Source organism: Pavona decussata, unplaced genomic scaffold (genome assembly GCF_977016875.1).
Source record: "Pavona decussata unplaced genomic scaffold, jaPavDecu1.1 SCAFFOLD_344, whole genome shotgun sequence".
Lineage (NCBI taxonomy): Eukaryota > Metazoa > Cnidaria > Anthozoa > Scleractinia > Agariciidae > Pavona > Pavona decussata.
Window position 1 is genome coordinate 378,950 of NW_028145729.1, and position 26,712 is coordinate 405,661.

General features: G+C 38.1%; 2 protein-coding genes and 1 long non-coding RNA gene across 8 annotated transcripts in view; 1 reads left to right on the plus strand and 2 right to left on the minus strand.

Annotated features, from left to right (window-relative positions):
- Positions 1–1,357, plus strand: LOC146453220 (uncharacterized). The gene is made up of 2 exons (XR_014859548.1): positions 1–1,146; positions 1,273–1,357. It is a non-coding gene; the product is annotated as an uncharacterized LOC146453220 (long non-coding RNA).
- A 1,091-nt stretch (positions 1,358–2,448) lies between these two features.
- LOC146453221 (uncharacterized) overlaps positions 2,449–26,712 on the minus strand; it is a 33,498-nt gene continuing 9,234 nt past the window's right edge. For 2 of the 6 annotated variants that reach the window (XM_085096846.1, XM_085096847.1), the window contains 3 exons: positions 21,493–21,611; positions 5,991–6,133; positions 2,449–2,821 (listed from right to left, as the gene is read on the minus strand). In XM_085096846.1, the coding sequence (XP_084952972.1) occupies positions 2,712–2,821; positions 5,991–6,133; positions 21,493–21,539 (300 nt within the window). In that variant the 5' untranslated portion in view covers positions 21,540–21,611 and the 3' untranslated portion in view covers positions 2,449–2,711. Of the gene's footprint in view, positions 2,822–3,093; positions 3,151–5,990; positions 6,134–17,070; positions 17,537–17,609; positions 18,250–21,492; positions 21,612–26,712 lie in introns of those variants that run through there. The other 4 variants (XM_085096843.1, XM_085096845.1, XM_085096844.1 and 1 more) reach the window with 4 other exon arrangements.
- Positions 9,284–14,422, minus strand: LOC146453222 (uncharacterized). The gene has a single exon (XM_085096906.1). It carries the CDS (start codon positions 12,255–12,257, stop codon positions 11,430–11,432), a length of 828 nt encoding a protein of 275 aa, XP_084953032.1. The 5' UTR covers positions 12,258–14,422; the 3' UTR covers positions 9,284–11,429.

A 26,712-nucleotide genomic window follows, 5' to 3' on the forward strand; every position in this document is an offset into this window, starting at 1 on the left:
AAATGCACAATATACAAGTAGCAATCGCAGAAAACGAGATTTCGATAGCCGGTGTACAAATTCATAAATTCTGGGGTATTTTTAAATGTCTTGCTCATTTTATTATTTTATTTCTTTTTTTATTTACAAAAAAAGTTATCAAATATGCTAATTTCAGTTAATTTTATTTCATTTTTACAGTCTTGTATTGTGCATGCTTCTCTTGAAGAAGAAAGGCACTTCGAAATAACCGACTCTAAACTGTTTTGTCATTGTGTGTTATGCATCATTTTGCAACTGTCAAAACTCTTGCGCGCTGCTTGGCTCGTAGCTATTGTAAAAATACAGACGTCAGATCCAACGCACGCGCTTTGCCAATCGAAAAATAAAGCCAATTCCGCTCGTACTTTTTCTATGTTATTGTAAAAAAACAAATCGACGGCTGTTTTCTACGGTCTATACTCTTATGAACCATAAAATGACGGCCATAAAGTGTTCAAAACTTGGCAGTGAAACCACTCGTTCCACTTGAGTTGTGAACAGTTATTGACGTCATTTTATGGCCTATTTAACAAATAGATTCCATGTTGCCGTGCGTCTGTTCCGTAATAGATCACAGATGACGTCGAAATGTGGTAAGAACAAAAAAGTGTTCTTACCACATTTGACTCTTCTGTGATCTATTACTGAACAGACGCACGGCAGCATGAAATCTATTTCTTTTATATAATAAAGAAGCAGAAGTTGTTCAGTAATGGTGACGTCGTCTATGCGTCTGTCCTCCAATAGACCATAAGTAAGAACCAATCAAAATGCATGTAGAATTCAGCTTATTATATAAAAGAGTATAGACCATAGATAACTGACGTCGATTTGTTAATTATACCATGACCAAGAAATAGCGACCATTAGTGTGTCTTCTGGTTGTTCTAACCAAGCGAATCAGCAACATCTAGCTATATTTCTTGGATGTTTTGAATAAAACAATTATTCCACTCGCGCTTGCTGGATATGGTATGATTATAGCCAACTCGGCGCTACGCGCGTCGTTGGCTATCTATTTTCTCATATCCAACGCACGCTCGTGGAATAATTGTTAAGTGTAAAGGGCTCATCATGCTTAAATATACTCTCCCAAATAGACTCTACGAAAGGTATGCCAGAACAGTCTGAAGAATATGGACTTTGATATTGGAACTTAAAAGGGAAGTCTCATAGTTTTTTTTTTTTTTTTTGACCTGTTTGGTTAATAATGATGAACTAACACCTTCACATAGCTACAAAACAATTCAGTTCAGAACGAGATCAACTCAATTCTTGAAAAGAACAGCTCGTGATCTGTCCTAGCGCATTTTGAAAACAAAAATGCGAGAACTTGCATTTGAAAAACATTAGCCTAACATTTTTCAAGTTTCATTCCATTCCGACCTACTCTGTCTCTAGCCAGAGGCAGTAATTGGCAGTTTTATTGCACTGGGGTGATAATTAATAACAAAACTACACAGATATTTTATGTTTCTGTTGACAGACAAACATTTCTCGATTTTTAAATGACATCAAATTCGCGTGATACTTCCCCTTTAAAGGGGCAGGTAACCACAACGGCAACCCAAGGCAAACGCCATCGAGAGCCTGGGAGTGAATTCGAGGCTCATTATATAACTTACTGGAACCACGTGATTAGTCCAAGGCATTTAATTTTAGAATGTTTCCGAATTATTGAGGAGCTGAATTCTTAGAGGCAATGTTCTTGACTTGACAGAGAAACGATTACTCGCCACCGTGCACAGGTGTTCATGTTATTTCATAAAACCTTGAAAATAGTAGTTCCGCGTTGTGGCTTTGAGGCATGCAGAGTTACAACGAAGACTCAGACATGTAGCAAAATAATTGTTTCTAACACACACACACAAGACTATTGCTTTGTACAAATTATTTTTCTTTGACGTTCGCGTTGCCGTCACCGTTGTGGTTTGGTGAGCTGGTTGTAATACCTTTGTGGTGTAGCTTCGGTTTCTAGCAAAACAGTATCATAAGACCGAGCATGCCTCCTTTAATATGGGGAGGGGGCTTTAGAACACGGACTACCTTTGCGAGACGACGGCAAGAAAGTGATTTACAGAAAACTGCGCTGTGTTTTGTAAGAGCAGAAGTGCAAAGCGGCGCTCGTTGTCGAGATAAATGAGACAAACCTCATAAAAGGGAAGTGGTACTTCAGTAAAGAGTTCCTTGCCGGTCTCCACCTTTCGTGAGAATGAAAACATCTTATGAAAATAACACTATTCGCTAGGCTCACTCACTCTCTAATAATGTACCAAGTGAACCTTCGGTCATCTTGTTCCAAAACTCCCCTTCTTAATGACTCTGCTTACAACAAGCAAAGTCTTCAGTCTTCCATCTTCGAATTTAGTCGGATATCCACAGACTGGATCTTCAAATTGTCACTTCTCAGAATTTGAACTGTTTTGGGCTTATCCCGCTTGCCACATTATCATCAACATTCACTGCGGCTGAAGTTTCCAAACGTTTTCCGTTCGAGAGAAAATCTGTCAGTTTACGCAACAGCTTCGTACATCACTCGCAAAGCACGAATACACCACGTGAGAAGCATGCGAGATTTAAACCTCGCCAGATTCCTGTCCCGTGAGGTGTCCAGGGTATCTCCCATACTCTTTAACTGGGTTCCGATGTCGACTATTGTTACTGATGAAATAACAAAGCTGAAGTTATAGTTAAATGTTGCAATAGATTCCAATGACTGGGATGCTAAGGATGTCACTAACGCAGTGCTTGCAATGGGCATTATAAGATGAAGGTGTCCTTGACTTAGCATCGTGTCTTCCTGAAAACGTCAAGAAGAAAAAAGTAGTGCAAATTAATTCCCATCTTCAGATAGGGTGGTAATTTGTTCAGTGTAAGTTAAAGCAAAATATCATGACTTCATAAACGGAAAAAGCGGAGAACGAAACAAAATGGAAATTACAAAATTCATTGGATGTTGCAGACATTTTAAACAAAGCTGCAACTGCCATTTTAAGCATTTAATTTTCCAACTGAATGTCTGTTTATCATGCGCTTAATAGCATTTTAGTTGCATGCTATATAACTACACACCCCAGCCAAAACAAAGCTAGACCGGTCCCTACGCATGTGGGACAGCAAATACGACTTCTGAAAGTACGGGAAAATTTTAATAATCTTAGCTTGCAGGTGGTTTTCAATCGAGTGTCCGCGTCAAACGAAAACCAAAGCGATCAGTCCAGTTAGTCATAACAAACGCACACAACCCATGAACCAATCAGAACGTGAATAAAATACATGCAACCGGTGCCAACCACGAGAGGATGGACGCATTTCTGCGACGATTACATCTCACCGAGCAGATATCCAACAAAAAAAAAAAGAACCGTTGCGAGCACCTGATCAAACAACTATAAACTGCAGCGAGAGATTACTTTTACCGAATGTTAATGAGAAGGTAACGTTCCGCAAATCCTGACAAGCTCAGATATAAAACCAAAAATGCAATTACGTCAATTTGAGTCGGCGTATTTTCGGCGTATTTTATTTTGAATTTGTTGTTTGGAAGAAGAAATTTCAAGAAGCAAACTCCTTTTCCAGCCCGTTGTTGCCTATAATACACCTCAGTTCTCCAAGCTAGACATACGAATCATGTGACTGAATCTCCTAATGGCGGAAAAATACTGGACTTGATTTTATCTCTTTACGTCATTGTTATTATGTTTTTATCATTGAATGAAACGTTGATACTTTCAGCTGCTATACACTTTGTACCCATTCATAATAATGTTTTCATGAGAAATTAAACGTGCCATATTAACTGCCATATTTCTCCAAGTAAGGGAAGTTTCCTATATAGCCAATTCGGTTTGTTTGAAAGCTAGGGTTCCCTTAAATGTGGGAGCTCACATCTCGCATTAAGTTATGCAATTAATTGAAACTTGCGGAAGGTCGATCATGTGAGCAAATAAATAAAGCAACTGAATATTTCAGTTTGCTACGCATTGAAATATGTGATTTAGGGTGAAATTTGAACCAGGGGCAAATGTGTTTCCAGTAAATGTCGTAGAGCTTTTTTCTTTACTACAAAAACCGTGTTTTTGTGCTCGCCTGAAAAGTTACGTAACAACGACTTAAAAACATGTAAAAAAAGGCGAAAATAAACAATTACTTGAATTTGATAACTGTTATAAAATACACCTCCACCCACGCTGTCTGCCACTTTAGCAAGTTTTCTACATTAGACCGTGAATATTGTTTTCAACGACAAGTCTTCTTTGTGTTAAAATTCGTTTCTTCTCTTTTTTTGCACCATATATGCGTCAAATCATTTTGGTAAACAACTACTGTTATTGCATGTCCAGCTTTATAAATAGCAACAATTTTGATAGTCAGCTCTATGCATGCTATGTAACTATATAACTATGCATGCTATAAAACTATAGAGCTATATAACTATATAACCCCAGCCAAAACAAAGCTAGACCGGTCCCTATCCATGTGGGACAGCAAATAGGACTTCTGAAAGTAATTAAAAATTCTTAGGTGGTTTTCAATTGAGTGTCGTTGTCAAACGAAATCAAAAGCAATCTCTCTTGATAGTCATAACGCCTGGTTTTACACGTACGACACAAGCAGAAGCATAAACACAATTATAAGCACAAGAAACCTACGTGTAAAACCGATGCGGCGCAAGCATAAGCGCCTTATGCTTGCGCTTGTGCTTATGCTTGCGTCGTCCCTGTTCACACGTACAACGCAACGACGCAAGCATAAGCATGAGCTCAAGACAATGGAACGATTTCTTTTCTCTTGTGCTTGTGTCCTACGTGTAAACCAGGCTTAACAAACGCATACAACCCATGAACCAACCAGAACGTGAATAAAACACATGCAACCGGTGCCAACCACGGGAAAATGGACACATTCTGAGACGATTACGCCCCTCCGAGCAGATATTTCACCGAAAAGAACCTCTGCGATCATCTGATCAAACAACTATAAACTGCAGCGAAAGATTACTATAACCGAATATTAACAAGAGGGTAACGGAAGGAAGGTCGGATTAAATCCTGACTCGCAGATATTAAAACCAAAAATGCAATTACGTCAATTTGAGTCGGCCTATTTCCGCATCTTCTAAGTTTTATTTTGAATTTGTTCTTTGGAAGAAGAAATTTCAAGAAACAAACTCCTTTTCCAGCCCGTTGTTGCCTATAATACACCTCAGTTCTCCAAGCTAGACATACGAATCATGTGACTGAATCTCCTAATGGCGGAAAAATACTGGAATTGATTTTATCTCTTTACGTCATTGTTATTATGTTTTTATCATTGAATGAAACGTTGATACTTTCAGCTGCTATACACTTTGTACCCATTCATAATTATGTTTTTATCAAAAGTTAAACGTGTAATATTAACTACCATATTAATCCAAAAGGGAAGTTTCCTATATAGCCAATTCGGTTTGTTTGAAAGCTAGGGTTCCCTTAAATGTGGGAGCTCACATCTCGCATTAAGTTATGCAATTAATTGAAACTTGCGGAAGGTCGATCATGTGAGCAAATAAATAAAGCAACTGAATATTTCAGTTTGCTACGCATTGAAATATGTGATTTAGGGTGAAATTTGAACCAGGGGCAAATGTGTTTCCAGTAAATGTCGTAGAGCTTTTTTCTTTACTACAAAAACCGTGTTTTTGTGCTCGCCTGAAAAGTTACGTAACAACGACTTAAAAACATGTAAAAAAAGGCGAAAATAAACAATTACCTTAAATCGATAACTGTTAGAAAATACACCTCCACCCACGCTGTCTGCCACTTTAGCAAGTTTTTCACATAAGACCGTGAATATTGTTTTCAACGACAAGTATTCTTTGTGTTAATATTCGTTTTTTTCTCTTCTTTTGCACCATATATGTGTCAAATCATTTTGGTAAACAACTACTGTCATTGCACATCCAGCTTTATAAATAGCGGCAATTTTACCTGATTCTATTCTCGACTTCGCTGTAACACTTTGCGGTGAAGTTCCAAGAAGTAGCCACTGATAACGAAGATTTAAGGCATTAAATTGCTTCGAGAGTAGTGCATTTGTCCAGAGCTGAGTAAAAACGGCATTGGCAAACAACCTGCAAAAATTAAAAATTGCGAATGAGACAAAGTGTAGCTTTGCCTTCTAATCACGTGTTGAGCTTGTGACAAAAGGCATATTTGCTTTTGACGCTTGGCTGTTTTTAATTCCTTATCAATTGTCTCGCTCGCCGCCTTGATAAACCCCGCAGGCTTATAGTTACGCTGGCATCAGTTGTTTTTCTGCGGTTGCAAATGACCGCAAGTTGGTTAACTATAAGTTTCACTAAAAAGGCCTTTTTAATAATTTCTTTTTGAAAGTTCTCATTTCTGTTATGTAATTGACAAACTGTAATTGCACGCACGCGTTTATACCACGTGCATCACTTGTTTACAACTTTTCCTTATTTAATAATGCATGAACTTCCTATGACGATTACATGAAGTAGCAAATTGGCGTATCGGGATGATTTGCGCTGACGAGATCCTTGTTATTTTATTCAAAAAACAGAAAATGAAAATATGCCTTCAAAATGACCAAGACCCGGTGTTTACGTCTTGAATCCAATGCCGCAATCGATAATTATATGACTCAGAGATGCATTTTGGCGCCAATAGAGCAATGTGAGTCTGTTCCAGTTGACATATATGGCTTGTTGATCAAGGGTCAGGGTCATACGGCCAAATGTAAGATTCACGTGTTTGTCAAGCGAGCAGAAGTCAAGGTCCGTAAGAACTCAAGAAAAGGCGGCTCTGTGGACTGGAAAAACTTGTTTACGTAAAGCTTGATTTACCGGTTTGATTTGCAGTTGAAGCAGGACACTATCTTAAAATTTGGCACCTGAATGATGTAAATCAAAGACACAGCATTTTGGTCAGTTTAATTCGCAGCTTGCAAATGCTAATTTCCAATTGGTCTATGCTGTTCGGCAAATTTAGACAGCGAACGTAAGGCAAACTTCCGCCTAATATTCTAGCTACACTGGCCTACAGAAGGTGAAGGGAAAATCTGATGTATAGATACTTTCGTCTTATCATCTATTTTAATAAAGATTACAAGTTATCGCTATCCTGCTGAGACAGAGAAATCGTACTCTGTTCTTTGAATCGTTCCAGAAAAGGCTGTGGGCGGTCAACTGGGCAAAATTTGGTAAAATCTTAAGTATTTATACCAAACCACTTTTTAAGATAACTGTCAAAATTCCCGCCTGCTGATTTGCTTGTAGCCATTGTCTATTGTCATGTAACGCGCGAACTTTCAAAACGGAAAATAAAGCCAATTCCGCTCGAAATTTTTCCATGTTATTGTAAAAAAAAACAAAAAAAAACAAATCGACGACAGTTTTCTATGGTCTATACCTATAGACCATAAAATGACGCCATAAAATGTTCAAAACTTGGCAGTGGTTCCACTTGAGTTTTGAACATCTTATGAGGTCATTTTATGGTCTGTAAGAGTATAGGCCATAGAAAACTGCCATCGATTTGTTAATGGTATTGCTTTTCGCGTTCTCGGGTAGTACTTGCTATTCACCTGCTTTTGTCACAGATCTCGCGCGCGAGTTTCTCGCCAACTTGCACAAATCATATAGTACCTAATTGGGGCTGACTAACCACTCTCTACCTCTACTTCAACTAGCATCATTTCACCGCCAAATCAAAGCATCGACTCGGGTTACCATAGTGAAACTTTTAAGCGATGATCGGGCTAAGAAAAAATCATAACCCGTGTGATGATGTTCTTAAATGAAAGTTTATTAGCAGTAGTTTCTTAATATGAGGTTGTTTGACTGTGTTTCAAACATTTCACTGTAAATTCAAAAGACCTGCTTCAGCTCTTCAAGGGCCACTGTCATGGCGCTTTTGCTGTATGTTGTTTAAAACTGCTCAAATGTTTGATAAAGAGTTTCTTATCTAACATGAGATTGCTGTTACAGCTCCGGGACAAAAATGTGAAATGATTTCTCCGAGCAAGAGTAAACTAAAGCATAATAAATTTTTAGCCATTTCTGCAAGATACGTAGGAGGACCTTGAAAAAAATGGCCAATCTTTTCAAGTTGTAATCCGTTTCCATCTTAGCCATCCGCAGCCAAAGACAATGAAGACTAGTTTCAGTTCACTAATAGGGTTATTGTTGACAAAATTGTACCATTATTTTGACGTTTACATCAATGCCTCTATGTTTTTTGGCTTTTCAAAGTGACACTAAAGACATAAGTGATGATGCCCCTTTTAAAGTGCCTATTTAGTTTTGATGTATCTAGAAATGATCCGACCTTAAGTGGAGCCAATTTAATCTCAATATGTGGCAAAACGGCTCTATCCGAAACCGTTACAGTTAGCTCACCCTGGAAATCAATATAGCCCTTAGATGCATTTAGTCATTACATCATGTAGATCATTTTGGCCCTAATTAGCAAAACCACATTTGCCCCCAACAGACCAATTTCAATGTATTAAAATTCTAGCTTGGCTACGAAGCTTAGGCGAATAATACAAAAGAAAATAATTATTCATCTCTGAACCTCAATGCAATTTCTGTTGTTTTATTCCCCAAAGCCTCGCAGCAAAGTACGAATTTTATTATATCGAAATTGGTCTGATTAATTGTACTGTAGTTTATATTACTCACAGAAAAAGGCAAATTTTTGAGGCTATTGATCCCTTAAATTTATATTGCTGTCTTTAAATTTATATTTTCCACTTTTGTTTCCGCTTGGAAGAGAGTGCTATTATTTTACCGGTGCATATATTGTTTGCCTGCTAAAACATACCACGAACGTTGCGCTTTCTTTAACCGAGGTCGTATCTTGCATTCTTTACCATGAATTCGTTTTTCAAAGCAAGTTCAAAAATTTAAGGAATGAGATGGATTAAGGCTTGAGATAAATTTGTAAAATAATGCACAACAACAGTAAAAAAAATTCCTGAATTAGATACTTTTAGATCTGAAAATAAATGCCATTGGTCCATCTATTTTACTCCCTCCAAGTTTCATCTCTTATAAACAATTATATTCTATGATTTAACACTTTTTATAGTATAATTATTAAAAACTGAATCATTGTATAATGCAATTCGAGGAATTGGATTGGCTTAGCAGCCATGGTATATGAGATGATTATAGCCAACTCGGCGCTACGCGCCTCGTTGGCTATCTATCATCTCATATCCAACGCGCGCTCATGGAATAATTGTTAAGTATTGGAACGTTAACGCCGGACCTATATTGAACACATTTTTAGAGTCTACTGAGACTTTTTTAAACTACGGTATTTTAATTTTTTTTGTAAACTTCTTCAAATCCACGTTTTCCAGCCGTTCACCCATAAAATTAGCGACTCTTTGGCGTACAAACGTAAGAAGTAACAGTTCTTGATTGGTAAATGCTTTGGAAAGATTTCGGCACATGCAGCCTCGTATATACATTAATTATACATACACCACTGTCAAACTTGAATCCTCTTTCAAAAACAAGCAACCGGAAAGCGCCGTGAATATAGAGTTTGGGACGCAAAATGCATTATTAATGGGGCAAGGCGGAAATCTTCCTCAATGCTTTTTCCAGACGCGTAAAATTTCAAATATATCAGTTATATTTGCAGCCTTCTTGTTAAGATATCAATACTACTAGAGCATGGCTAGTCAGTTCTATTTTTAATGTAGTATGTATGGAAAATCAGCGCTCATTAAGAAAAAATCAAGTACCGTGAACGGTCGATAAAATAAAACTGATTTAATTTAAAATATAGTACCTTAGCGCTTTCGAGAAGAAGTACGGCTTCTGTCTTTTTTTTTTCTTCCCGCGTTGCTGTTAATGGTTATTTCAAAGAACGACAATAGAAGTCTTGTTTTTGCAAATAAGATATTCACTTTTACGAGACATAAATGGTAAATTTGCATCTCCTTAACAAAAGTGAATTTAGTGCCAGAAATTGAAAACAACATCATTGACAATACTGAAAGGACATTTCAAAAAAGACCTTGTTTCACTCTCAATTTGTGTACTTAGCAATCAGGTGTGTTAATTTGGATTCAACAATATTTGTTTATCGACAATAGCTTTTAAGCTTTTTCTTTAATTTTTCACTTTTCGTCATATTAATATTCATTATAGTCTGTGCTAATTTGGTGAAAGCAGTTGTTATGTCTTTCTGTGGATGATTGAAATTCAAAAGTTCGACCCTTCAAGAAAAACAGCTAATGAAGCTATAGAAGAGTGCCTTTCTATGGCGCTGTTTGTTGTCGAGTACAGCTAAAGTGGCTCTTTGCATTAAATCCTTAAGTGTGGTCATTCAATTAGTACTTTCCTGTGGTGCTGTTTATTGTGCAATGCAGTAAAAAATCTCAGGGTGCTTTTAACTTTGAATATAAAATCCTGTGGTGTTGTTTGTTACACCGTGCAAGGTGATTCTAACTTTCGTCGAGTATGTCTGTGAATTTAAAATTATTCAAATTAAATCTATTAAGTTTTACTTTCCTTTATTGCTGTTTGTGTTTTTTCGCTAATATTTTACAAAATGGACTTTATATATTTTGCCTTCAAAATCAAGACATTTTTTAAAGTGTTCCTTAGTCTGATACAATACGACACGTCCTCGAAGTAAGTTGAATTTGTTTAGGTTCATTATATTTTTTATTCCACTAAAATATCATTCATCAGTTAGTTATTATTCAACGGTTTCTCATACAATATTCAACAATTTTAGATCTAAAAATTCGTATAGGCTCAATATCTGTTATCCGAATTAAATAGCTGAAAGCTAAAAAATAAAATGTTACGCTTATTTATCTTTGGACAAATCGGCGTGGTTTACTCAACGCTTATTGTTTAAAAAAAAAACCTTGCTCTTACAGGTGTCGGGTTCGAAAATTTGTTTACTACAATTATAGTTTAAACCTAATGTTTCCATCTTCATAGGTGTCAAATCATTGCGATATAGTTGATTATTTTTAAATCGTAGAGGGACTACAGAGGTTATGTATGATTTTAACTGAACGAAAATGAATCATACCGTGTAAGAACACATTTGCATAAAATTGTTATTTTCTATTACAAATGAGTTTGCTAAAATACATTGTGCAATTTGAGGTTTTTTATAAAACTGCAAGATCTTTGTGTACCAACCACATAGTCGATAGCACATAAACAACTGAAGCTTGAATGCAAGCAAATTTCACGGTAAAAATTGCTTCTTTGGAGCAGGAAATATATTGAACCAAAGATAAACATTGAAGATGTCGTGCGCGGGAAAGCGAGCCAAATTTACAGGTGCAATTACCATATGAGACATGACATGTCGTTCAAGATTGCCTCCGATCTAATACAATCATGTATTGCCATGTTTTAGGCATTAAACTTCACTTTCGGATCTTCTTAAGACCCTGGGGTTTCCGTTTTGTAGCTTCGTAGGAGACTGTCGTGGAATATCGCCATTTGCGTTTCGATTTTTCGAAGGTGACAGTGAACTTTGTGATGACTGTGCAATATTTCCATTATTCGTTGAATATCGCTCGTTTTGACTTGGAACGAAATCATCTTCCAACGTTTCATCAAATTCGTAAGAATCAATCCTTGGTGGTATTCCAATTGTGCTATTAAACCTTCCGCCGCGATTCCCAGGCGAAACCCGATACGGGCGCGCAATATTAAGACTTTGTGTCGAATTAAAGATAGGTTCGTTTGACGAGCTCTGGGTGAACACATCTTCGAACGATTCGTCAAATGCACCAGAATTTCTTGCCTTATAATCCCGTAGTTCTCGCTTCAATCTTTCAATGATTAAATCTTGGCTGTCCGCAACGCTTGCCCTAGAACGCGGCGTTTCCAAAGAGGCGGCAAAACTTGCGAAATTCCCCGCGTTTGTTCGTGACAAACCGCGATCCAGTGCGTTATCGTCATGTGTTCGGCGTCGTCTTTGCGTGAACGATTTTCCCCGCGAAGCAAAACGCGCTCTTTCATCAGTTGAATCTTCATCCAATTTATTTTTTCCAACGACTTGTTTCCACTGTGGCGGCAAACCAACAAATCTCCCGTTTTCTTCGTCCAAAGCAACGTGAACTCGGTGTTCAAAATTAGCGGGTTCCGAAACTTTTTCTGCGGCGGGTTTCGTGGTCGTTGAATCGTTCCGTAGAAGACCAAGCTCACGAGCAAGTCTCTTCAAAAATTTTCTTGGATCCATACCATCAACAAAACTCCTCAGCCGTTTGATAACATCTACAATAGACAACTTCGACTCTGTTTTGCTTCAAACGGTCGCTTGCGATTAAAAGACAATGCAACCGCAATAGATGAGGCACAATTATGTTTTCTAAACTTCTTGCACTGGGTACGTTTCTAATCAAATTATTTTGCCCTGTTGGGCGCAGAATTAAAGGTAATGGAAAGGCAAAATATTTGTCCTCTTTTGAAAGTAAGCCGCTATCGCCGAAACAAACTTGATAATTTAGAAAGGGACTTCCCTCTGCCGACTTTTATTTGCATAATAAGTACTTTAAACAGAAAGTGACACAGGTTCCTTATATGGACAGACGGAGCCTAACCATAAACAAACACCACTTTATATTCTTCACATGATTTTATTCGTGAGAAAGGGCTGATGGTTTCATTTTGCCTCGAGGTAAGTTTGCATTGATCAATAAAAATGGATCAAAACAAAGGCGATTATGATCAATCCGAACGCTAAAGCTTCAGTTGTCGAGGATTAAACATTAAAAGCTTTTTTTTTCAAGATTCCGAGTTTTCCTTGTTTTCGAAAGTCTTTAAAACCCAGTATCAGTTGGAGTTTTGAAAATAAGAATCCTAAATTACAAATATTTTCGAAAGTAATCAATCTTTGATATGTATAAGCTGAGAATTGTTTAGATAACTACCAGTCGGCTATGGCATGTTTTTGTATCGAAGAAAGAACCAAATTACGATAGACACATCCTTTAATTTCTAATCACTTCAATTAAAACGACACTGTTTTCATTCAGAACAGAACTGGAAATCACATGACCTCATGAGTTGGCAACCATACTTACAGTCGTGGGTCGGGTTGCTGTGTTAAGGAGACATAACAAACAGGCCTCAATATGCCACGTTTATTCAGTCGGACACATTCAATTAAAATGAATTTGACTATGAATTAAAATTATGATAAAATCGAAGCTTATAGTCAGTTTTGTTATTATACTCAGACGAAAGTTGTTCAAACACGAATACATAGTGACTTTAATAAAGCACGACGACATAGCCAACGAAAACGTCGCTTGAAAATATAAGTTCGCGTTTAATACTTGTACTTGTTCCGCCGGCGATTATTCCAATTCGTTCAAATTGTACAATGTGGCCGTACTATCCAGTAACAGAACGGGTGGGAACGACGTTCAAGTTCAGCGGAGACAGAGAATGGAAAATTTACCGTCGTGTGCTCAACTCGAATTTGTCATTTCATGTTGTTAATTGGCCTGGTACGGCGAAATAATGTACTTATAATACACGTGCAGGGCCTTTGTTTTACTTATGAAATCCTATTGTTTTGTGACGTAGTAGCCTCTAAAACTCCCTTTTTCATTCGCCGGGCTACGGTTCAAGGTTACAGATTCGACTGAGCGGTCACCAAGCGTTACAGTATACTTTGTTGATGTATAAAATACAGTAATTATACCTACTGCATGTAAAATTCATACCATAGTTATTCGCTTCGAATTTTATTAAAACCCCAGAGAAACCAGGCGTATCTATCTAAAGATTCGTTTCGGTCGAATATCTGTTCAAAATGCATTACCCTCCTCGGAAACTCTGATCGAAAGAAATTGGGAAGAAAGAAACTACCGTTTAAAAGGGCCACAGTTCGGTCCGGGAAAACAGGGACAACATTATAGCATTTTTCTGGCAAACTGAATAGGCAGGAAATAACCCCAAGAATTACACGAAAAAGTAAGTGATACACTTCAAATTCTTTGAGAGGTAAATGGCGTATAACTCGAATAGAGTGCAGGTTTGTTTAAACACGTGCTTTCGATGCGATCAGCTTTTAACCTATAATAAGGCCTAAACTTTCAACCCATCTTACTACTTCAGTCAAGGTTGAAATCATGACCGTGAAGATGATCCTGTTTTAAACTGAAGTCGACCGCGCACAGCCATGAAAGAGAGTGTAAACAATAATTTAGGACACCCGTTTATTGGGGACAGTTTTCATCAAAGGACAATCCATTTCTCTTCAGCCCGCCTCAAACGGCCACGTGGTAAATGCAGACAAAGGGTATTTCTGGGGGCCACGTGACCCGCTCTCAACCTAAGTTAATCCTGGCGTTTTTGGTTAAGTGTGTTAGTGCGAGAGATGTGCCCATTCCTCGGAGAGTGTGGCATCGTTCATTTTAACCTAAAGCTACCGTACAGTGCAGTCACGAGTTAGATCGAAAGATTTAGTTCTGTTGGTAATAAATTGTATGCTCAAGGCCATTAAGGTGACGTTTATTCCGAGAGCCCGCTTATGCGGTCACCCGGCTCATACGGAAACTTATTGCAGGCTTTAGTGTCCGTATCAGTAACCAGAATCTGGAGGACTGGACTCGTGCGTTTGGGAAGATGATGAAAAAAAAAAAAAAAAAAAGCTCGTTAAGGAACATTTTTCGCCGATTTATATCAAGAACGCTCAACAATAGCCACTGCGACTGGTCTCGTTATAAAAGGCTTCCCATAGACTGAGATGTTTGCTTAAGGAAAATAGTCGATTGGAGAATTGTCGCTCTGTAGTGATATATATCTTAAAAGAAGTATTAATGCGTGGTATTGCTGTTTAGTTTTGTGGTGTATTTTGACGAGTACGTAGGCGAGACAAAATACAAACAAAGAGTGAAAATATACATTGACACTACACACCGAAACCGCATCTAGTAAGAAATTATCCGGCTTAACCTTTTCTTATAAGTAGCAAGGAAAACTATGAAGAAAAAGCTGAAACATGACGAGCGCGCTCGCTTTAGGAAACCGCTTTTTATCAGTACAAACAACTAACTATACAAATCTCGCGGCATATTCAGCCGGTCAGTCGTATTCATTTTGCCGATTATAATCGAACAGAATGCGGTGTAGTTAAATAATATTGTTATACACCTTAACTTTCACTCAACAAAACGAGCACTGTGATTGGTTGATTCTTGGACACGTGCCCCTGATCAAATACAAATGTATCCCGACCGGGATACAATTCCTCAGTTGTTGCCCTCTCAGTTGTTTGTTTGTTTGTTTGTTTGTTTGTTTGTTTTGCTGTGATTGTTGAAGGGAAATTCTAAATATATAACACATCACTTAATGTATGGTCCCTCGGGAAACTAGTTAGTTTTGTTTTCCCTCGAGTCCTGATGTTTCCCGAGACGAACATCAGGACTCTCGGGAAAACAAAACTGTTTTCCATACACAAAGTGCCGTATAATTTACAAATACTGTACAGTCTATAATTATTATAATACATAATGTAAACTTTGAGAAGGAGCTTTCTGGTTAAAGATTGATTAATAAACTCTGAATTCATAAAATTATATAAAAGGGCCGTTCTAAATTTATGTTTAAATCACGTCTTCGGAAACCTTCGTAGTTCTTCGGTATCTAATCGGTAAGTATTTCGGTAATCTGCTTAACCTGAAAGCGCGCACGTGGTTTCCTCTTGTTGTCATGGTAAATGAAAATGGACGACATAACAAATATTGTTAAACTATAGTTGTCATGACAACAGAGTGGTCTGCTACGTGCATCAGGTATCAAAAGCGGAAATACATTATTTTGATATCGGTTATTGAATTGAAGGTAAATAACACACTTGATGTGAACTTCGGCACGACCTTGAACCCTTGGTTCACTTCACCATATTAAGCCCTATTAAACATATCACTTTGATTTTTTGCGATTTTTAAACTTAAGGCTGGTTTCCATATGATCGCAGATCGCAATAAGGTCTGCGATCGTCTGCGATCCTGCGATCGTGATCGCAGACGATCGCAGAAGATAGAACCATGTGCTATCTAAAGGCTGGTTTCCATATGATCGCGGATCGCAGATCGCAGATCGCAATAAGGTCTGCGATCGTCTGCGATCTGCGATCGTCCGCGATCATATGGAAACTACTTCTGCGATCGTCTGCGATCCTGCGATCGTGATCGCAGACGATCGCAGAAGATAGAACCATGTTCTATCTCCTGCGATCGCCTGCGATCAATTGCGATTGTTTGCGATCTGCGATCTGCGATCTGCGATCCGCGATCATATGGAAACCAGCCTTTAGATAGAGCATGGTTCTATCTTCTGCGATCACGATCGCAGGATCGCAGACGATCGCAGAAGTAGTTTCCATATGATCGCAGACGATCGCAGACCTTATTGCGATCTGCGATCTGCGATCATATGGAAACCAGCCTTTAGCTACACCAGCCGGGGAGAATAATTTGTCTCGATGGGCTTTCTCAGAGCATAAGCATGATGCGATTACCTTCTTCGAAAACGTGCATTGAATTTTAGATTTCTTCTCTAGCACCTGGTATATTCACAATTTGCCTTTAAAATTTTAGATTAACAACAGCAATTTTTCCGGATTAATTTCGTCTCTCTTCCTCCTTTTTTTTTCGAAAACGTGCTTTGAATTTTAAAATTCGTACCATGACTTGTTTTTTGCATATATTTAATTCATCTCGAAGCTGAAGAAAGCATTACTAAAAATAGCCCTAACACTAACCGTGAAAGTAGCGTCGTTCGCTAATAAAGGAAACCTGCCGGAAAAATTTTTGATTTAGTTTAGCACGATTATATACAGTATATGAGCGCTTAAAAGGCAAGTCAAGGCTTGAAATAAATTACACCCCTTTCTTCTCAGTTGTTATGTCTCTTGTTGCAGTAACTGTAACTGTCATTTTAAGCCCACGCAAACAAATATAAATGAATTCCCTGGCTCCCGTTACTATATTTTCAACAGTTACTTCGATTAAGTATTATATTCCGAATTCAGTACTTACATTTAGAGAGAGCCGCTCCGAAACCTCTTCCTCTCACGGGGTTACTCCGCAAATGAGTGTTGTTAATGTGAAATACAACGAATATTTTATTCTCTGACAGGGCACGTTTCAGGAGGACAATATATTTTCCGTTAATTTTGCCGTTTTGCTTTACGTGGTGTGGCTACACCGCCGAGCGAAGGTCAGACAAAAACGTAATGAATGACGTAGAGCTTACACAATTAGTGAACAATCGCCAAAAATGCTGTTATTACATTTCCCCTTTGTTTATAGCTTATGTCTTTACTTCGTATGTCGTCTAGAAAGGGTAAGCTGAATATTTCCCTCGGTTCACCTTCCGTCGGTTTTCCAAACCGGGCAACATTTTCAGGTCATTTAATAATGCGACCTTTTTTAACGGCAGTTCTAGAATCTAAGCGATTTCTGCGATTTCCTTCGTGAACGGCTTTGCAACTGAAGCGATTATACATGACTGAAAAATATTGAACTTCAAATTGAAAATCACAGCTCAAAATTGTTATTCGATAAAATTTACCAACCTTCAAATCCGCTATTCGTGACAGACACCCCGTAGCAAACCGAGTCAATCGCTTTTTACACGTAAAATATTCATAATTGTTTTGTTTCTTTTCGTTTCGTCTTATTAAATTAACTCTGACGCAATTAAAATAACAAAACTGCAGCATAATCGTTAGGGACCTTTTTTCTGATTAAATTTAATGCATGCACGTTCTCTAATATTGTAGACAGGGCTGAAATATTTAGTTAATTTGATTTTTTTTTTCGATCTTTAGATTCCCAAGATCTTCAAGTTTCATTGATACATATTATGTCGTATGTGATACGTCTGTTAACTTTCTATTAACTTTTTCACGACAAATAAAAGTATGGCGTTTGAAAACACATATTTAAACAATGCGGGATAACCTTGGAACTGTGTTGACTTTAATAAGGTAAGATCGGCCGGGATTTCCCCCTTACGTATGTCAACATCATCCTTGACACGCACGAAACTGAAATGAAAACCCTTGAAATATTTTGGAAAGGAAGCAAAACAACGGCAGGAAAATATAAACATTGCTTATTTGATACGTTTTCAGATAGCCGCCTAGAGCGACAATTGGAGTGCGCGAACGCATGGAGAAATATTAAACGACAACCCTTTGCTCTTTAATATTTGCCTTCAAAAGCAAATAAACAACCTCGGAAGTCAATGCCAATGTCACGAGATTCCACGTTGCGCGCTTGCGCGCGCCGGGAAAGCTCGCTCGCGCGAGTAACTGCGTGGGCGCGAGTTTTCTGTTTCATTGTAACGGCACGGAATTGGAACTGAATTCAATTTTGATGCTAACCTTAACGGCGCGCTTCAAGTGTGTCGATTTTATCTCAGCAGAACTGCGTTACACTTGAGGAAATATCACCGACGTAATGCATGGCGCTGCAGATTAAGGCAACTAGCGATCAGTTCTATTTTTCACCAGGAAAGCTGTCAATGATCCCCTGCTGTGCCAACATTATGAAGCACCGGAGGCGAATCAATGCGGGAGGCATTCGTTAATATACAGAATTGCGCTTCTCCTTTGGCTTCTTGCTTGGACGTCCATTTTGACAATATGTCACCTTTTGCTACCCTCGGGTGTGTTTGTGACCTGATGGACGAGCTTATTTTGGCTTTCAAACTACTTGTAAAGACGATTGCGTGTCAAACCTACATTAGACTAACCTCCGTTTAGGGACTTCCCGTAGAGGGCCGAAGGCTTCATGTAATAGCTAAGTTAAATTTAATTTGTTTAGATGAAAGAAAAAAAAATGTCTCTTCTGATTATCCCTGTGGGGTAATAAGATTGGCAAAAAAATAAACACAAAAGCCATTGCATCCATAAAAGGAAAGGAATAGCCACTCTCGCCGATCCTCCGGGCAAATCACGAGCGGGAAACGAAGAAACGAGGAATGTAATCCCTCGGGGATTTGAAAGAGGGAGGATACATTGTCCCCAAAGAACGCTTGTGCGGCCGATTAGCTGAAGCAGCATAGGGGCTCGGCGTGTTTTAGTTTGCGACCTGCATGAGCAGAAAATTAAGAAATACCACACAATGACGAGGACTTCCGCAAGTTTATTGGAAAGAAAGCATTATGAGGTACAAAAATAAACTCTTTAATTTTGTTGCAGAAGTGGTGTAATTTAACTCCCACTGCTAGAAAATTCATCTCATTATCTAGCCGTCTCTTTGTTCCCGCCGTCCCCTTTGTTTGTTTGTATATTTTCCAGTTTGTTTTGTTTTGTTTCTTTTACTTTTTAAGTTTTTCCTCGTTACAGCTTGTTACTGATTAAACACGGGGGTGTGCCGCGATTTTTGACGAGTTTTGCAATGACGTCAAATTTGCGAGCACAAATCTCGAGTTCTACTGCAACATTTTAATCTTCGAAGTGAGCGGCCCAAACCTCATCCAACAGAGGTTAGATTTGATTCTCATTTCTTACTAGTATTTGACGTGATTAAAATAGCTCTAGGCTGTTGTAAACGAGTAGTTTTCATTGACAAGTTTGCCTTTAGCTCTAGCAAGTTTTATCTTCGCATGTGTACAAAATTTGTCAAGTTTAAACCGGGTTCCCACTTGTGCGATAACCATTAGGCTTTATTTCCCCCGCTCACTCATTTCCCAAACAGTGGTTGGTAACCAATCCTAGATGGCCACAAGCACAACTAAAACTAGCTGTAAGCCGGTGTGGCATAGGCACAAGCATAAGCATTTTGCTTGTGCCTATGCCACACGTCTGAAACGGTGTGAGATAAGCACAAGAATAAAATTAATTAAGCCTTTTATTTTACTAGGACATCAGCATAAGCATAACGATAAGAAACTAAGAACATAAGTATAAGGGTAGACGCACGCGAAGAAACCTTCTAGTGTGTTGTAATTTGTTTGTGCACTAAATAAATTAAAAACAAACAAAAAAAAAACATTTCTTGACCGCGGAATTTCACGATACCAGCTCACCTCAATCAAAGCAAGATGGCGGACGAAATGGTTGACTGACTTATGCTTGAGTTTATGTCGCCCCTGTTCTCCTTAGTGAAAACTGCGACATAAGCATAGTAACAAGAAGAACGAACGTGTTCGTTCTTCCTGTGCTTATGCTAGTGATGTCGAAGGTGTTGTCGCTTGCAGCGGCGTTTTTGCCTATTCACATGCTTATGTCCTAGTGAAAAGCAGGTTTAAGGAATATTGTGTGTGGACCGGTATGAGACAAGCACAAGCATAAGCATAAGAGCACTGCGCATGTGCATATCGCTTTGTGTTTGTTAATCTATGTTACTAGTGAGAACCAATAAGAAATAAGGACAAGAAAATCAAAAGCACTGCTTTCTCACGCAGGTTCACTGACACACAATTTTTCCGATACTTGTGCTTGCTCTTATCACACATGTGTGAACCAGGCTTTATCCGATCCCTAACAAGCCTCCTTGTTCCAAACCTGTTGTTCCAGTTTTTAAACAACTTCGACGAAAACATGTTCAGCCATTACATACAAGCAAGTATAATTTGTCTAAAACATGTTAAAGAAAACTCACGTATGGAACCAGCATTTAAGCTAAAGGGCCTCACTGTCTCAGTCACTTGGAATGTAGTAGCCTCAAAAACAGGAAAAAGTTACAGTAAGTCAATCCTGACTTACCGAAAAAACAACAAGATTGTGCAAATTGCAAGATTCTATTGTCTATCAGTTCTCTTACCTAAACCACGTGACCAAAATGTGACATTTGAAATCATTAAATGTGACTTTCAAAGGAAAGCCGTGCTTATGCTTGCGTCGAGGCTGTTTTCACGATGAAATAACCATTCTCATGCTTGCGCTTGTGTTTGCGTCGCTAGTGAAAAACAAGCTTTATTCTCTAACTTGAACCGCGTGACTAAAATATGACAATTGAAATCATTAAATATGACTTTCAAAGGAAAGAGAATTTTCCACTGTACTTAAAGTATGTGAAAACCGATGTTCAAATTAGACACTTAAAGTCTATTGACTTTGAAACTCCACAGTGTAATTATGTCAATTCCACAGTCTTCATTTAATAATACGTCTTTAAACACAGACACAAACATAGACACATGCATTATTTAAAGTGGCGTATATGCTAAGCTACATAGCCAATTTTCAGTTACTCCATTACTAAATAAAATGCACTAAAAATGTAGATTAAATTAACAAAAAGATACAAAACTGTCGATCGGTTTTTCTTAGCCCGCTTTTGCATCTATCCGCTTTGTTTTTCTATTAATTGTTGTCAAAGAATGTTAAATACGCGCCAGCTTGGTCTACGAGTGTTTTACAATGCTCGGATATTATACCAAAAGTATCCTAAAAGAGAAAAAGAGAAAAACAAAGCGCATAGCAGGCTTATTCTTTTCATTTACACCTGTGTTGAGACGCTCCGGAGGAAACTGCGTTGCGGTTCCTCCCCATTGACACATCCAAACAAGACTCTTACACCTGCAGTTCCGTCAACACCATCGGAAGCCAATCTTGTGTGGAAATCTGAAGGCGTTAAAAAGAGTGGTTTTTAATCAGATAGAGAAAAACTGTAGCATTTGTAGTCGAATAAACAACATTGATGAGGATTAAGGAAAATCCTGCCAAACAAATCGAGCCGCTCTTTGCTGGACCAATTCGATTTGGTAAACATTACATTTCGTATGCGGGTCCCTTATAGGTCTAGCATATTGTAGTTTGGGGCCGGGAGTGCAAGCTAGGGTAGTATATATTATTTAACAATTATTCAACGAGTGCGCGTTGGATATGAGATGATAGATAGCCAACGAGGTGCGAAGCGCCGAGTTGCTATAATCATGTCATATCCAACAAGCGCGTGTGGAATGATTGTTTTATTAAAAACAATTAAGCAATATTGCTAAATCTTACTGATTTCGCTTTGCAAGAACAACCAGAGGACAATTTAATGTCGCTATTTCTCGGGCATGGTATAATGGCTCATACATCATGGCCGCTAAGCCAATCAAGTCCCTGGAATTGCATTATACAATGATCCAGTTTTTAATAATAAGTCTTACGGTGATCTATATTCATCTTCACATAATACATTAGAACAGTAATAACTATTTCCCTTAAAATAACAAAGATGGGTTAAATTATCGCTTTTGTAGGGGAGAACTGACAAAAAGAAAAAGAGAGCGAAAGAATAATAAATATACATTATATAACACAAGCACACATACATGGACACAGGACAAAAATAATTATACTGAGTCTATCTTAATATTGAGGGAAGTACAGTTTCAAAAGAACTTCCTTAAATAATTTCTTGTGAGGCCTTGTTCAAATAGATAAAGAAACGTCATTCCAGCAATACTATCCAATAATAGACGGTCAAAATTTTCGGATAATAATTCGAAATGGAGGAATCTGTAATATTACAGTTCGGTGGAGACGAGTAGCATAATTTCCTTGGATCTACATCAATGCTGCAATAAGACAAAACCGACTCAGGAGGCCAAGTAGATGTTATTACAATCCTGATTCCTATCAAGTTTACCGTTTGTAGTAATCCCCCTGTTTGAATGTAAGCTTTTGTAATAAGCCACTCTTCTTTATTAGACTACCCTCCCCTCCCTGGCAAATACTCACCACGTAGAACATGTAGAATGAAATATTTAAAAACAGATAGATCAATGGTCAAAGCGTCGTGAACATGATTTTCGTCAATGTGAATCAAATTTCAGTGAGTTTCTGAGGAAAACAATTGCTTTCCAGTATATAGAGGCTTTATTGTGTATAATGTAATAATTATAATGTAGAATGTTCCATCAGTTTTACGTTTCAGTTAGCTGTGTACTAGAATTTGGAAAAGTTACTTGGAGTTTTGCTGAAAACTTTTTCATTCGGTAAAAGCCCTAGCCACTCCCTATTTCTAAGATCTGAGTATTTTTTGTTTCCATGCGCACATTATGTGAGTACAGAACTTTACGCCATCATATACAGGTAGGATTTGAGAAGAAAAAATTTCAAGCAACAAGCATGCATTAACATGAGAAAACATGAATAGCCTAACACGTAGAGATTGTATTGCATTGCAACAGTACTAGGCGTGAACAGAATTACCACAATTTATAATGTTTAAATTCAGAACAGCTTTGAATACACGAGTTAATAGAAATGAAATATCACCGCGAGAGAGGAACTTTAAAACCAAGCAAAACTGTAATACGTAAGTAAGTAATGAAGCTCTTGCAATAATTATATAATAATTCATTACACACGATATCCGTCCAATTTGTTTACGCTTGTAGTTTTTATTACGATTCGGCTCTCGAGTCATTGGTCACTTAATATAAACAGAAATTAATCGCAAACACGTTGAAGAGGTGTGTGGTTTGTTTTAAATGACAGAGAAGCAGCTGTTTATGAGGAATTCCAGTTAAGAGAAGTTCGTGCGTTAAGTCGCACGCTTCGTGCGCTGTAATTGGCTCTATCGTTTTGTCTCGGCAGATCACATGCAGATGAGTACATGCAGGCGTATGCCCGTGATTGGCTGACAGCCATAGACGCATGCAATGTGCACGTGCGACCACGTTTGCTCTTGTCCGGGAAAGGTATTGCATTGTGTTGTAATGTAATCTTGTGCAGAACTTGTTGCTAGGCTAAGTTCGTGCGCACAAAACTTGCGGCTGCAGAAAATTTCAGCAAGATTTGCGTCGCGGTGGAACGGACGTAATTCTCTTTGCTTATTAATTTGTGAAAATTTTTAAGGTAAGTCCCAACTTTAGATCTTTAGGTGAGATTCCAAAAACCACCTTGAAAGTACTTTCTCGTGGTGTTTATGAAATAATTTTTGCATTACAAGTGGTTCTAACTTTGATTGGATGGATGTAATCCTCATATGTGACCATCATTCCAATGAAAATTTGAAGCACTGCTGTTCCTGTCTCTTTGTCCATACCAATGCAAGTTATTCAGTAAGAAGAGGCTCCAATTACTGAGTTGTTAACAAATTCTAAAGAGTGAGTGTTCAAATGAAGGCTACTTAGCGTTGCTTTCACTTAGTGCAAGTGGCTATGCTGTATGTACTATATTTCGACCGGGATTTGTTTACTTGACGTTTTAAGTAACGTGTTTTGCAGTAGGGACTCGTGCAAACCCGAAAATGACAGCAACAAGAACGACAGAAAACGAAAGGTTTAATGAGCGAGACAATGACTCTGTACGTGTGTTTTTAACACTTTACTGCGTTACTTTGACGTCCTTTGCAAAGAACATGATGCATATGACAGTGAATTTTAATTTTCTTTATGGACGTGAAGAGCTTTGCTTCTAAATTCGTTTCTAGATAATTTGGCCACATTGTACAAGTTGAACGGGCTGGAAAGATCACAAAGTGGATCAGCTCTATAATATGAATGTGCATTTCTAAGTGACGGTTGCGTTAGCGACGCTGTCCTAGTTGTCCCAATAATGACCACATCGATTTTCTCCTAACAATGATCATTTTTTGGTTATGAAAATAAAGGAAATAGTCATCAAACATAACATATTTTGACATTTACACAAATTCTCCCAAATAATATCATTAGGAATACAAGAAATAGTGAGGAGAAAACACAAACTGATATTGAGGCTTAAACTGGTGAAGGACCCTTACGCTTACATGATGGCGACGGCAACAAAAACTACAAAAAATGTTTATGTCATCGATTGTCAGCGACAACATTCATTTATAATAGACATGCGCTCCTCTATTTTGCAGGTTGATAACATATTTAATTGGTTTGTTCATTTTGCAGATACAAAAACCGGAAAATATATTTCGATATGCCTGTCAATAAAACATTTATCGATTGCTTAGTTTCACGAACAAAGAGCCTTTGTTTGCCTCAAAGAAACCGCAATTTCCCGATTTTGATGGGATTGTTTTAGTGGCTTCCACTTCTTTGAATATCAACGAATAAGTCTCATTCCATTGTTCCGAAAGAAAAGGCCCATTTTCAAGTCTACAGCATGTGTGATAAATTAATAAAGAAATTACTTCATTTGCGAAACGACTGGTACGTATTAAATCGACTTTAATATTTTCTGTTTATCAATTTTATTTTTATTTTTTTTATTTTTATATTAAATTTGCCCGATCAAAAGAAAGTGCGTTTTTGGCTACGGATCTCTTTGCCGACAAGGAGTAGTTTTATTTTCTGACAAGACATGAGACCAAAATTCAACCGATGCATTCTTGAAATCATAGTTTTAATATTCTGGGTGAGTGAGTGATTCATTTTTTCAACCGAGACATCGACTTTTTTTGTCTCAATGCATCTATGGACCAGAAATTGTATATTTTTATTCATTTAAAGGACTATTGACTGAAAAATCTTAATAAAGTAAAAAAAGCATAATTGCTGCACAAAAAATAAAAAATCATCCGCAGCTAAACAGAGCTTTTTTTTTTTTTTTTTTTCAGAAAAGAGGTTCCACAGTTCTTCACAAAAGTAGAAAAAAATAACCCTTTTCGGTTTTTCAAATCCCATCTTCAAATATTATGCAGGGTTTCTAATTGACCTCAAGACTTAAAAAGCAGATTATGCAAACCCCTGCAATACGTACCGGTAAATATGCAAATAAATTTTGGTTATGCAATCACAGATTGCTTGTTTTTCTGCCTTAAATGCGTGGTTTTCATATCGGTTCGGTTCAACGCCTTTGGTGCTGCAATTTTTGAGGCATTTGGTAAGCGAGTCGATTGCCATGCAATTCAAAATCAATTCACTTCGCTTCACAGGCCCCCCAAGGGCTCTATTATTCTCAATTTTACAGTTTATATCTCACAAACGTCGCCTAAAGCTAGTTATCGAAGACTGGAGAAGTCTTAAACAAACTAAAGGCAGCCAGTTTCGTTTGCCATGAGGCGAGCATATCCGTCATTTCACAACTCACATCTCGAAGAGCGTGCTCTCTTAATCCGGGAACTTAAAAAAAATGCCTCTGCGCGAGCTCGCGCGTAATGGCGTGCCGAAGTCCAGCGTCCGTGTAAATAATTCATTGTATATCACATGAGGCACTTGCCGGCAGTCTTCACAGCACGATAAACAACAGCATAGCGCGCACGTGTGAGGCGAGACGTGAGGAAAACGGGTAATATTTTGTCCCCGTTTTTACACCTTTTCTGACATGTCTCGATCGCCCTTCCCCTCTCTCACCTTCAAACAAGTTTGTAACGAAGGCGCGAGTCACGGCCTCATTTTCTGTTCATTTTCGCTATATAATTTCGTTTGCCAGTAATAGAGGCAAAGATGGGCGGATGTCATCGGTTTTCTGCACAAAAGCTACGATAGATTCTAATGGATAACAAACATTGAAAATGTCCCAGAAAATTCTGCCATTAATATTTACAATTTTTTCGCTTGAAAATGCAGGCGATTGCATGCGATTTAGAAGACTAGACAATGCTTAAAATCACACCCTTCGCCACGCCAAGTCCGCGATTCAACGGGGCTTCGGTTGAGCAAAATCTCTTACCCAGCGAAAATTTCCATATTTGCAGCAGGGGAATTCCTCGAAAATCCCCTTTGACAAAGTTATTACAATTAATATTTTCCCCTCCAATCTTTTTCGTGTCACCCATTCGCGCGCGCTG

Excerpts from the sequence above, each read along its gene's own strand:
- LOC146453222 (XM_085096906.1), bottom strand. The coding sequence starts at position 12,257 with ATGGATCCAAGAAAATTTTTGAAGAGACTTGCTCGTGAGCTTGGTCTT.